General features: G+C 42.8%; 1 protein-coding gene across 1 annotated transcript in view; it reads right to left on the bottom strand.

Annotated features, from left to right (window-relative positions):
- EXT2 (exostosin glycosyltransferase 2) overlaps window positions 1-13,866 on the bottom strand; it is a 129,406-nt gene that overhangs the window by 32,413 nt on the left and 83,127 nt on the right. Inside the window, exons 9-10 of the mRNA XM_031459755.2 lie at window positions 10,198-10,387; window positions 1,620-1,786 (exon numbers count right to left, since the gene is read on the bottom strand). Of these exons, the coding sequence (XP_031315615.1) occupies window positions 1,620-1,786; window positions 10,198-10,387 (357 nt within the window). The remainder of the gene's footprint in view (window positions 1-1,619; window positions 1,787-10,197; window positions 10,388-13,866) is intronic.

Raw genomic sequence — 13,866 nt, forward strand, 5'->3', positions numbered from 1 at the left:
TCAGAGGAAAGAGGTGAAGATTCAAGCTCATTCCCTCTGGGTTTTGCACTTCCTCTCATCAACACATTTTTTTCTTTTGCTTGAAACAAATTCAAGGTTGAAACAGATCCCAGGTTTTAACAGTCATGAAATCTCAAGGTTTCAACCCAAAGTTGAAAAGAATTCATCTAGTCTACCTTTCTGTTATTAGACTTCATTTAGATCAATTGAAAGTATCAAAGAGGCAGCACTCTATCTTGACCACATCATTCAGAATGTTCCCTTTTACCACAAAAATAAACACATGGGTATAGTTTGAAACCATTACATGCAACGGAGAGTGAAAACACTGGCAGAAAAAAACTAGTCTTTTGCCATGAGTTGGTTACAGAAATAAGTAGGTAATTTGTTTTAAAAAATGGGAATGATAATATGCTAAAAATCATCCAACACTCTAGATGTGATGATATAAAAGACATTTCTATGAATAGAAATAAATCCAGAAAGATGAGTGTATGTTTTATTAGCTACTCTCATGCCTTTTACTGACCAGTATCGATATATGGACCAGGGTATCACATATCAGCCAACTTCACAATAATTTCTTCTACACTCAAGTTGATGTATAAATATATATATTATATTAAAAACCTAGGAAAACTTGCACTTTTAATTTGTGGTGGTGGTGGTGGTAGGGGAATTTCTATTTCTTCCCCTTAAAATCCACTTTAATTTAAGGGTTAGAAGATAAATTTTTATAAAAAATACATGTACCAAATATGGCTTCATTAAATAAAATGTCATGATTTCTCAGAACCTTAAATTGAACGAATCCTGAGTCAGCTAAAGAAGATGGTTACCTCTCTCCCAAAGGCAGGATGACTACAGAGGACAAATTTCCCCACTTTCCCCTGTGCGGCTGTAGCTAATTGATTTCCACACTCTGTTTTGCTTGGGCCTTGATACCACTGTTATCCCCCTGCAGCCGCAGGCCTCTGCCTGTCGCCATCATGCATCTCGGGTACATCCTCCCTGACAGGCTCATCAATTCCTATTGCTTTTCACCAGGCCTCGGCTCTGGCACTTTCCCCCGGGGAGACCTTTCCTGGTCTCCATACTTAACCCTTGAACCCAGCCTAATCCATCAGCCGCATTGAATGAACGGTGGTAGACAGTGTTTCTCCCCAAAGACAGGCAACCAGCCTCTCCACTTAAAACTCAGAAAGAAAGCCATCAGCAGGGTCTGCTTTCTGTTTGTCAGTGTCGCCAGCTTCTTCGCGTATTGATGTTTTCATTGTTGCCGTGGCCAGCTGCTTGAGCCGGGGAAGTGCTATTCAAGGAGACATCAATTAAGTGCTTGTTAAACGCTATGGACGCGCTTTTGAAAATGTCCCCTGGGACTCTCCTTGGGAGTTCCCCAAACTGATGGAGGGCACAGTTGTCACTGTGGAATAGGGTTTCCCCAAAGTTTTAAAAAAACAGCTTCATAACCCACACTCCTGGGCACGGCTTTTGGACTCTAGCAGGATTTAGAAATCATGACTTCAGAGAAGGAAACATAATCCTCTTTACTGGGAAAGGCAAGCGGTAACAGGCCGTAAACGGCAGGCGTGTGAACGTGCCGCCTGAAGCCTCCCTACCTCGTAGCCGAACTGCAGCTCATCAGACGTCAGCATGATGATGTCGTCGTCAATGGCCAGGACGGCCTCTGTCTGGATTTCATCATACGGGAAGAAACGGTTACTCAGCTTGTTTTCAGCCGTTCTCACAACTTTCAGCGGAACTCGGATTTTGGGCCAGAGAGAATCTGGAAAAAGAAAAAATAAGGCATTTATTACTCGTGTAACTTTTGTGAGGAGAGAAACTGGTGAAGGCATTGTATCACAAATGAGATGGAAGAATCAACCTACACCCATGGCTCTCATTAAATCCACACGTACAGCTGTTCAAGGGGAAGTTCTTACAAATGCATTTTTATAATATTTTATATTATCCATATTTCTATCCTCTCTACATCCTTACAACACTAACAATTCTCAATACTGTCTGAACCAGAATCCACAAATTGGCTTCAACTCACAACTGAGAGACAGAGGAGCATAATGACTTGATGACAGTCACAATGACAAGAGGACTGCCTCATTCTCAGGCCCATGGCTTGAACATCAGGACTCTACCACTTATGCAAAATCCTTTCAGGTAGGTGCACCCCAGCCCCAAACCTGCTGAAGCTCTGCTGGGAAGTACACGTGCTGAAGATGAAGACGTCCGTCCCCAGGTACCCACCTCCACCACGCCATCACCCACAGCTGCCAGTGCCTCCAAACCCACCCCCGACAAGACTGTGGCCCTGAATGACTTTAGCTTTCCTAACTTAGCACTTCACCCCCTCGACGGCCCCACTCTTCGACTCACTGGGTTTGGTTTCTCATCAGGACCAATTTACAAAGTAGATATCAAATGTCTAGGTCCAATTACGTGGGATTTTCTGGTATACAAGAAACACCAGCTCATGACTTGCTTTACATTTTTCCCCATTCTACTTTGAAATGATTGAAGCAATCCAACCTCAGGTTCCTTATTTTAAAATGTTGCATTTAGCAGAGCATGAAATTAATACTTCTTCGGTACAGGACCCATGTCCGCAGAACTCAGGCTTCTTTACAGAGAGGGCAGTTTGCTCTTCACGCATGATTTGTCAAATGAGAGTAGAAAAGGAATCGTTCTGCTTCCAAAAGCCCATCGCGGAATTGTGGGAAGATCGAGTTTTTGTGCGTCTTGAGGCCCAAAAATGCCTGAGGCCACTCCAAAGTCACCATACTTAAGGAGAAGTAGGACAGAGGAAAAACCGGGAGGGAAAAAGCCTGTCCTAACAGGCTGCAGATAAAATATCTTATTTCTGCATAATTTACCATATAACAAAGCATTGGGATGTTCCAAGGATCTTGGAAGAGGCCTGTGCAAGCGAGAGGCCTTGTAATTAAGGAAGATATTCACGGTTCTAAACAAGCCCAGAGTCTAAAAAAAGCCCAGAGCCCCAAAAAGTGGCCAACTCCAAAAGAAGCATGTTTGGAAAAGGACTAAACTGGAGACCAAGGAAGTGATGCTATGGGTCACTGCCTTTTAATCAATAATAAATCTATAGTTAATTGTAGTTCCATTCCTGGCCCAGAATTACATAGTCAGCAAGTATCTTTGGAATAACTGGACGGACATGGGACTGAGAGACCAGAGATCTAACTTGGCATCATCCACGGGGTTCGTAGGCAAGTCCCTTCCTCTCAGGGTAAGAATAAGCAGAGACAGAGAAGGAGACTTTCATTAAGCAACACTTCACAGATGTAATGTCATTCAATCCTATGGGGCATGACAACCCTATGGGACAGAAGTTATTTACAAAATGGGATTTACAAGGCTCAGAGAGGTTAAGTAAGTTGGCTGGCAAATAAATGATAAGCTAGTATTTGAATCTGAAGCTGTTTAGTATCAAAGGCCAAGTAGGACTTGCACCATCTATTGCAGCTTGAAAATCACATGTTTCTCTAAATCTGGAACAAAACAATGAAGTTAAATAAGGTTCTCCAGCAGTCATCCTTTTTCTTGTTTGCTTCCCATTCCCATTCCCCCTGCCAGATAGATAAAAATAAATCCCTGTCATAAATCTCCAAATCCTTATAAAACATGAATAAACGGTATTATCTAAAGTGAAGGAATTTATAGCTCTACCTATTAGACAAGTAGTTCTTGAACTTCTTGGTGTGACAACTCCTTTGTAGTCTTAAATTACTCTTAAAAACTGCTGAGGAGCCCAAAGAGGTTTTATTTATGTGGGACACACACACACACACACACACACAGTTTACTGTGTTCTAAATTAAAACGAAGGAAAATGTAAAACCAAGACCACACGAGCTACACATTCCATCGATGCCGTGCAGCCTGTGGAAACCTCCACTGCACACTGTGAGAGAACGAGAGTGGGAAAGGGAAGCGACTCAGCGTTATTATGAAAAGAATTTTAACCTCACCTGAAAGGCCATCTGAAAGGACCTCAGGGATGTTCAGGGGTCCCTGGACTGCACTTTGGGAACCTCTGTACTAGGCCTTGAATACAGATTTGGGTATCACAATAGCAGAGAAGTACCAACAAACTGGAAGATAGTTCATGAGGAGTTATGCTAGCGCAGGTACTTGAATCCAGGATTTCTACAGAGTGCTCAAAGAAACTAGACGTGCCGACGTACTGTCTCTCAGCTTCAAATTCACCCTTCATTGCCCTGTTGGTGACACTGGAACCAGACCCTGTAACCATTTCCCCCTTTGCCATCTGGCACCATGTAGAGCCTTGTCAGTAGACGGCGCTGGAGGGACAGTTTGGGAGGAAAGGGGCTTTTCTTCCTGGTTCTGGTGTGCCATTTTTACTTGCTTCTTTGGTACTTGACCAGCAGGCAGGGAGTTGGTGGCACTTCTCTCCAGCAAGTTTCAGTGGCACCCCCAAGGGCAGCTTCCCAGCAGGTTCTGTAAACACCCCACCATGCCCCCCAGTGAGTCCAACAGCACCTCCGCAGGCAGCTTCCCAGCAGGTTCTGCAGACCCCTCAGCAACAGCTCAGCCGAGCTTCTCCTCATGGGTGGTTCCGAGAGAACCGAAGCCCAGCAAGTCCAGTTACACACCCTGGCCAGCTTCCTGCTGAATTCCACGGGTATCCAAGGGTGAGGCTGGTTTCTTGCTTGCTAGTCTTGGTCTGTGGCACCTGAGAAACTTCACTACGCAGTGGGCTACAGCCACACTCTCTCCAATCCGGTCTGAAACTCAGACCCAGATGAGGAAGGGGCTCAGCAGATTTATTTCCTGGGGTCTTTGGAACTCTTTTATCAGTTAGTCACCAATCTCCTATTCCTAGTTAATAGTTCTTTATATTAAACTTCCCCTGTTCAAGTTACTATGTGGTTCGTCTCACACCCAGACCTTGCCTAATACACAAGGGATATCAGGAGGATTATCAGACGAGAAGGTAATTGTTCTCTCTGGTTAGAATCGTGACCAAAGGTTAGGTGAAAGTTACAGGGAAATTGACTTAGACTGAAAATAAGTAAGAATTTTCTGACGGAACGAAAGGCCTTCAGCAACACAATGTGCCTTTTTACTTGAACTGTACTAACTTTAGAGACTGAGTAAGATGCCTCTGAGGTCCTAGGACTGTATAAGGCAGTAACATTTCATAGAAAGAACACTCTTTGGAAAGAGCTTCAAATCTCAGGTGTATCCCTTACCAGCCATGTGATCGTGAACAAGCCAATCACTAAACCTGTTTCTTCGATGATGAACATGGACTAGTAACACTATCTTCACAGGGGAGGTGTAAGAATGAACATGAATGTGCAGCAGCACAGACCCCGGCACGTGGGAGGCGCCCACCAAACGCAGCTGAACTTTTCCTCGAAAATCTGCGTCTATTTACAGACCAAAGGATGCTTTTGAATCTTAGGCAGTGGTGGCAAAGCGGTACATGTTAGGTCTGGTACATTACTCTGATGATCCAGTGGCATGTCCTTAGTTTGTATCTTTAATGACCACTTCCAGATGAACAGAATCCTGCCATTAATCCTCTAGAACTATGAAAACCTAACATACTAATGAAACAAAAGAACATGGAACTTCTGCCATGTTAATTTCACAAAGCAACAAACGGCCCCTCTTTCTGCAATAAGTACAGAAAACAGGCTTGCTGCTTGCGTTAAGCGTAGACTCCTCCACCCTGAAGGAGACCAAGACTTTCACTTGGGGAGTGTGCACACCATGTTCAACAGACAGCATTCCACATTCTTCGCCCTCATATACCCCGCAAATTACTCGGGACGATGTCCATAAAGAACTAACTTGCCTCCGTAAAGTCCTTGTTGGGGAAGTTTTAGAGAGTGATGAAGGCCAAAGAGGATGATATGAGGTGCAGATGGAAATGCAGAATGAATCATGGCTGTTTTGGAAAAGTGATTACCTTCCCCTGTTCTGAGTTGGGCCTTGATAGCCAGTCAGGTTTGGCAAAAGGCGTCGTCATCTCAACAGTCCAGCTGTCTACAAACCATCATTACCACAAGACAGGATTCCAAATGGAATTCCCAGTTTCTTGTTTTCACATTTTCAAATAAAATAAGCCTCTAAAAAAGGGAACTACCATTTTCTAAGGCTTTAGTATTCCTTCTGTGGAAGACAGGGATAAGAGGGCAGCAATCAAAGAATATGCATTGTAATTACTCCCTGCCCTAAAGCAGATAATTCTGATATGGGATTTTGATTCTGTTTTTAAAAGTAGGACAGGAGCACGAGATAAAAAGGAAAAATACAGGTGAGACAGAAGACAGCTTTCTTTCCCTTTCCATTAGTATTTTCCAAAGAATAGATTTACTTTTCTGCCTTTCCCTGAGCCCCTGATAAGGACCTGGTTCATCCACATAATCCCAAGCAGAGAACTGATGAAGCACGATGATTTCCCTCCCACTAAATGGCAACTTGAATAGATCCAGTGGGCCCAGTGCACAGGCATGAGCTTTGGATCCAGACAGGTCTGTGTTTATTTCTGGCTCTGCCATTTTGCAGTTCTGTGATTGAGGCAAATTACTCAACTAATCTGAGTTTCACTTTTGTAAGATGGGGATGATAACCGCTTTCCTGCAGGTGTGTCACAGGGACTAGAGACAATACCTGATGTGTGACACACTTAGCGCAGTGCCTATTACTCGGATAGAAAAGGTATACGATACTCAGTTATAATCACATGGCATCATTCTCATCTTCACAAACGGATTCTTGTGAAGTCTTAGGAACTTTCACTTCTCTGACAACCTGAAGAGGTACAGACAAAAGAATATGAGGTGACTCCTTAGGACGCAGAAGGAAAGGGTTCATAGCTAGAAATCTTCAGGCTCTTACTCCATTGCTTAGCCCAGATGGGGTGTCTTTTTCCTTAATCCTTTAAATTCTATATGGAACAGCATGAATTGTAGCTTGTGTCTCATCAGTGAATTTGTACCTTGCAAAACAGAAATGTCACCTTCCATTCACACAAAGCAGTCTGGAAAATTAGATTTCTCAAAAACATTGCCGAATTTATGAAAAACAAACAGCTGAGCCAGCTGACCTTTACAGTTTTGAACTTTATTCCAGCTTGAAGGAGAAAAAGAACTCCCTGTGTTAAGGATTTTTTAAAAATATGTATTGATTAATGGTTTTCTCCAAGTTGGATGCCAAGAGAGACATGAGCAAAGAGAATTCTTCCCCAGCTTGGCAAAGGTACTACAAAATGTTCAGGTTGACTGACCATGACCCCAAGGCCATCCTGGAGATCACTGTCACAAACACAACCACAGATCCTCAAAATAAACAATCAGATTATCTCCATAAAAATCTTGAGCTCACTCCAGGAGTGCCTGAGCTGCTTGGGGTACAGCAGGTCCCCATGACCCTCACTCTCCACAGTCCCAGAATTCAGTTCAGAAGGAAGGGAGCTGCTGCTTCTACTTCTGTTTCCTCTTCTGAGTTGACCATCTTGGATGCTCAGCAATCCCATCTCACCTACTAAGAACCATGAAAGTCATACTCTGAAGCTGGGGCAGGGCTCAGGGGGTGGCCCATGGTCCTGAGATCAATTCAAATTTAAAACTGAAATCAGTTAAAACAGAAGACTTGAGTTAAACCTATCTAAAACGTACAATGTGACAGCTTCCTTCAGAGTGAGGCCAGGGGCCAAGCCAAACAACCTCTATATCCATCAAGTTTGGAAATTGAAGAGCTGGGGAGGAGGAGGGCAGTGGCTTGCCTTTTCTTCTGACAGAGCTCAAAACCAACGTGATGAAAGCTCGCTGGAAATTTCTATTGCCTAGTCTAAGTATTTACTTAGACTTCAAGCCCAGCAATTTGGGCTTAAATGTAACCAAAAAGAAAAAAAATATTTGGTTGGGTTGGAGTGAAAAAGGCGGGGGGGGGGGGGATTTCTGCCTACACTAATCCTCCCAGCAGCAGACATGTTAACCACAATATTTATTTTAGTAAATGTAGAGAAAGTGAAAAACATCACTTTTGCCTCTAATATTTCAAAGCCTTGGACTTGCTTTTTAAAAAATATATATGTTACTAATGCTGTACATGAAAAATCAGATGTCTCTGCTGGCGTGAGGGCCAGAACTGACAGCCCCGTTTACCAACTGAACAAACATCCCACAGAAGATTAAACATGGTTCACATTCTCCCCCAAACAACTACATCGCCAGAGCCAGAGCCCTGACCTGAAAATCACTGTTAGAAAAAAGCTGGTCCAGTCTCTAAACGTGTCAAAATTTGGGCCTCATCAGTTGTGGGCTCTCTTTCCTCCCTAGAGCCAAAATATTTCAAAAATAAACTAAACTCTTGGTCATAAAATTAACCACTATACTTTAGTAGGGTGTACCAAAAATGAAAACTGAACACCCAGCTCCAAAACCTAGGTTTGTTCTCTTGTTTTTAGTTACACCAGTATAGGGGTTTAGACCAAGGAGGAAGAAAAAGAGTTCTGCTTTCTCATAGTCTGCAGTGACACTTGCCCCAAAGAAGTGACTCAGATTCACAGTGAGTAATTCACCTTAAGCCCAGAGTGCCTAATCAAGGCTTCTAAGGAGAAGTCTCCTTTGCATTTAGCCCCAGAACTCTGCCTGTCTGGCAGGAGGCTGGGGGCGGGGGTGGGGAGCTCCCTCTGAAAGCTGGTGGCCTCGGCCTGCAGGAGCATGTGCAGCAAGGTACAAGAGGGACCCACGGCCTTCCTTCTGAAAACACAACCCCTCCTTTCCAAATGAGGGGAGAATCAGCAAGGCAGGACCTCCAATCCACCTCACTTGGGGAAAGGCGAGGGGCCGTGAACTGGGTCTCCGACGACCCTCCCTGCACTGCTCCTTTTTGTCCCCCCCCCCCCCCGCTTTCCTTCCCTTCTGTCAGTCTCTTCTGCCCTCCTGCTTAGATGGTGCCTGGTGCCAACACCTTCCTTTTTCTTCTCTCCCTTTCTTTCTCCTTTACTCAGAGTCAAATAAGCAAAACAAAACAAAAATTCGGAAAACTAGATGTTGGGAGGAAAAAAACTAAGCATAAAGATAGTTAATAATAATTTTAAAAAGCTGTGTGTTTTAGGGCATAATATAGGCCTTCATTTAAAATAACTACTTTGTTTACTAAACTGTGACTCCCTCAATCTAAAAAGAAAATATTGATTCTCTCAGAGAACCAGAAGTCCCACCAAATAAGAGTTTTTAAGTGTCTCAGGAGGGCATTTAAATTCTGAGCTGCCTCGCAGACAGAAGTATGTTCTTCTCCCAGCCTAGACTATGGACCTACTACTGGGAGTTTCCAGGGTTGACTATCCCGACTTCAGTATAGCCAATTAAAAGGGAACAGCCATAAAAAGTGCAGATACTACTGTCAGGCAATAAACTAGACCTTATCGGTGATAGTGGTGCACATTACAAACTTCAAACTCATTCCTTGCTCTAATCCATCAGAAACTTCCTGGCTTTAATAGGCTATAAAGGGCAGGAGCTTTGAAGTCCCTGGGATTAGGATCAGTAATAGACGGTCTGAATGAGAAACGAAATGCAGGTGGAACGCACTCTATGCGTCCTGAATTAAAAACAAATCCAATTAATCAAACAGTCCTCAACCCTAGCTGCCAGCCAACAGATTACAGGGGTGGCCAAGGCAAGGAACAAAGTGATCCAGGATGAACCAGTGGGAACTCACTTTCAGGGACTGATTCAAGCCTGGGGAGGGCACGCTTTGCTGACTTTCCCCATCAGAGGTGAGGCCATCCTTTTTGAAGAAGGGCACAGTATCGGAGCCGAGATAAGGAAGGAGAAAACTAATGCCTTTTAAACTGAGTTTTCATGTAAACAGATCAGCTGACATGGCTGAAGGAGGCTGAGATCTGTTTTCCCAAGGCTGATGGCCTTTGATCCTATTGATTCCTAAGCCCTCAAACACTGGTGGCTACAGAGCATGCCACGGGCTCAGAGTTAAACGGGCCACCCCAGAACAAGAATGAGACAACTGAGAAAACTGGGGTCACGCTGCCTCGGAAATGGCATTACGGTTGCCAAAGTAGGAAAATTCATTTAAAACAAGGGACGCAAATATTCTGGCCATTCAAAATTGGCCCCAAACCAGACCTTTCCTGAGCATACATCTCCCCACTCTTCTTACCTTCTGGAGGGTTTTTATTCTGATTATTCCAGACGACTAGCAGCTTGGATAGACTAGGCACCTTGGACACTTCAGTGATGACCCGGAAGAGACTCTCCACTCGGTCGTAGGTGAGGACGATGGCTGTGAAACCTTGCGACTGTGGGGGGATCAGTGGGAGGAAGAGTGGGTTGCTCACACTGCCCCACTTCTGCAACAGAACAGATTAATGTGGGTCAGAGAAGGACCTAGTAACAACGAGGCGGACCTCCTGCCCAGCATCATCTCTAAATGCGAACATGGGGGGTTTGGTGGCTTTTACCACGACCAATCCAAGAGCTAAACAACTGTTCAAATCTTCCCCTCCTCAAACTTGTACTGACTCTCTTTGATTGATTGATACTATTGAATAAGGAACAGAGAATTTCCACAGCTGAGAAGAGATTTCTAGTTAAACATGGCAGATTAAACATGTGTATTTATCTCCGTTTTCCCCCAACCCCACCTGAAGAGGCAGTTAATAGATACAAGATATAAATCAACCCGGACAATGAAATGAGAACAGAGACAGCAGCTGATGAGCAGCGTGAACATGTTTCTGAACAACTGTCAAGGCCCAGAGATGTGGGGACACAGCAGGAGAGTGAGAGTTGAAACCCAAGTATAAAAGCAGGGAGGCAACAAGGCAAACAGGTCCCAAATGTTACCCCATGAAGGTTCAGTAAGCACGCTGGGAGGGACCTTGCGAGGTAAGAAGATGGGGTTGAAAACAGGAGGACCGGTTAAAATATGTGTAAGAAGCAGTGACAGACCCAGGGCACAAGCCTTTCCTGACACCTGCCCACTCAGCCAGAAAACTATTCTCCTTCCACGCCTGAGCTAGAGAAGGGAGGTTTATTCTCTGAGGAAACTGAAACTCTAGATGTGGAAACATAGGCACAGATGAGAGGGAAATGCATTTAAAGGCTATCTTTTGAATGATGAGCTTTATGGCCTTCTTCCCCCTCCAGTTCCCAAAACACTGGCAGCCATGTGGTTCACATGCCACTCCATCATCTTCCAGTGAAGCTCCATCATCTAACAGTGAAGCCCCATCATCTTCCAGTGCAGTCCCACCATCTTCCAGTGAAGCTCCGCCATCTTACAGTGAAGCTCCATCTTACAGTAAAGTCCTCTGGACAACACACTCCCTTAAACAAAGAACTTCTGATCAGGTTTTTAGTGCTTCCCTCTTAATAATAGACAGATCCTAGAATCAGACATTTCAAGAACATCTTCAGCATGAACAAGAGAAAGCAAATGAACAAAGAGAAAAACAGGAACTCAGGAAACAGAGACAATAAAAGAAGCAGAAGGATATGAAAACATCAACAACAAATTATATCCTCAGAGAAAGAAGAATTTTTCATCCATGAAATAAGAATAAATTGCTATTTTTATTTTAAAAGATCTATCAAATAACAGGAAAGAACACTTGAAAATTAAAAATATGCTACCTTAGAATTTTTTTAAAAGGCAAGAATGAAAGATAAAGATAGCATATTCTAGTCCAGTGAACCAAGAGAGATGAAAAACAGGACAGAAAAGATGAGAAAATCCAGGAGGTCCAACATCCATCTAATAGGTGGCTCCTGAAAAAGAAAACATAGAACATGAAAGAAACAAAACTACCAAAGAAATTAAGTGTTCAGAACAGAAGATATGAGATGCAAATTTTTAGACTCAAAGGGCCAAATACATATCAGTACATTGAATTTTTAAAAGATTTTTAAAAATTAAACAATAAAAAAAAATGAAACAAAAACCACAGTAAAGCACATCACTTCTGAACACTGGGAAAAAAGAGTGAGAGTAAATAAAATATGTGGATCTAGGTGATGGGCATGTGAGTTCACTGTATAATTCTCACAACTTCTCTATAAGTTTAAATTTTTTCAAAATAAAGTTTAAAAAGTAATCAAGAAAATTTAATGTCTTTGCTACCTTTAAAATATCAAGTAATTTTCAATGCAGCAATGTAAGCAAAAATATTTTTGTACCGAGAACAGGCAAAGACTGTTAAAACATTCTTCTATTTTTAATCAGCTTTATTGAGATATAATTCCTATACTATACAATGTACATAAAGTATATAATGACTTGGGGTATATTCTGTTGTTAAATTTTAAAAACTGTGGTAACACATAATGTGAAATTTGCCATTTTAACTATCTTTAAGTGTACAATTCAGGGGCATTAATTACATTTACACTTATATGTTATTGTGCGAAAAGCCCAGCACCTAACTCCATCTCTGCCAGAAGGAGGCTGAATATGAAATGTCCTGTCTGTTATTCTGGCTGCTGATACTCCCTAGAGTCTTTCATCCTCTGGGATTTCCAAGGTTCCCCTCCACCCGTATCAACCTTATCTGTATCACTGATGGACACCCATCGCCACATGATGACAACAGCTGTTTGCCAGATGTAACAGTGTGGGACAGGAAATGTACACAAACACATGGAATACACATGGGGTGGGAACTTATGGGATTCCTGGAGTTCTCATGTAATCAGGATATTAAAGCCAAAATGTCCACAACAGGCCATAATTAGATTTCACAATCAAGAGACACAATAGGAAAGGCTATTTTCTTAATGCTGACTTTCTGTTTCCATGACATCACGCTTTGGCATTAAACTGTCGTCTTAGGAAGGTGCCTGAATTTTCGTATTTGTACCTTAGCAGCTGATGACCTTTGTAGGAACACCTTTTTGTTTCCCACTCCAGTCTTACTCTTCACAGCTTCTTGACTTATGTGGAAACTGAAGTCAGGAAGTAGCCCTGTGCTTAAGTCACAATAATCCCCAAGGTTCATGGTCTCCCTGCCACCACCACCCAACCCACTCCTCTACTCCTTCCGACACAATACCCTTATGCTTGAAAACCACCATTTTAAATAGAAAAGAAACAACAAAAAAAGATTCTTTAAAAGAAGTGTGCAAGATAATTGAATGTGTGATGTTGAAATAATCAAAAGATTTATGAGTACTTACTAAGTGTTAGGCACTGTGTTTTACATATATTATCTCATTTGAGCCTCGTGACAACCCCAAGACAGCTAGCTATTCTTCTCATTTTACAGATGATGAAACTACAGGATTAGAAACAGTGAATGGTGTCTAATCATTTACTTTTCCAGTCCAGAAGGGAGGGAAGAAATAGTGAATGATGTTCAAGGTTATATAACCTGTGAGTGACAGAGGTGGGAAAGAGCCCAGGCCTTCAGACTCCAGAACCCCAGGGTGGTGGTGGTTCGTGGCCCCTCCTCATGCCCTCCTACTCAGAGTCCGGGGTAAGCATCACCATTTTATAGTCTCTAGAAACTGGGACTATGGGAAACTCCCAGTTTACTGATTCTAGCTCTTCCCTGAGACAAAAATGCTGAAGATTTTCTTTATCTTTGATAATCAAATCTGGGCAAGTAAGAGCCCACCCCAAAACTATGATTTCAGAGAATACATGGAATAAAAACACACCAAATATATAACACTGACACAAAGGGAGCACATAAATTTAAAAAGGTAAATACACCTCGAACACAGAAGGAAAAACTATTAAACCTCCAACAAAATAAGGTCTGTTCTTCGGGAGAAGTGGGGAATGCCAGCAGAGTTGCACGCCTCTACGGCATTAAAAGGAGAGGAAAAT

This window comes from Camelus dromedarius, chromosome 12, assembly GCF_036321535.1.
Source record: "Camelus dromedarius isolate mCamDro1 chromosome 12, mCamDro1.pat, whole genome shotgun sequence".
Classification (NCBI taxonomy): Eukaryota; Metazoa; Chordata; class Mammalia; order Artiodactyla; family Camelidae; genus Camelus; species Camelus dromedarius.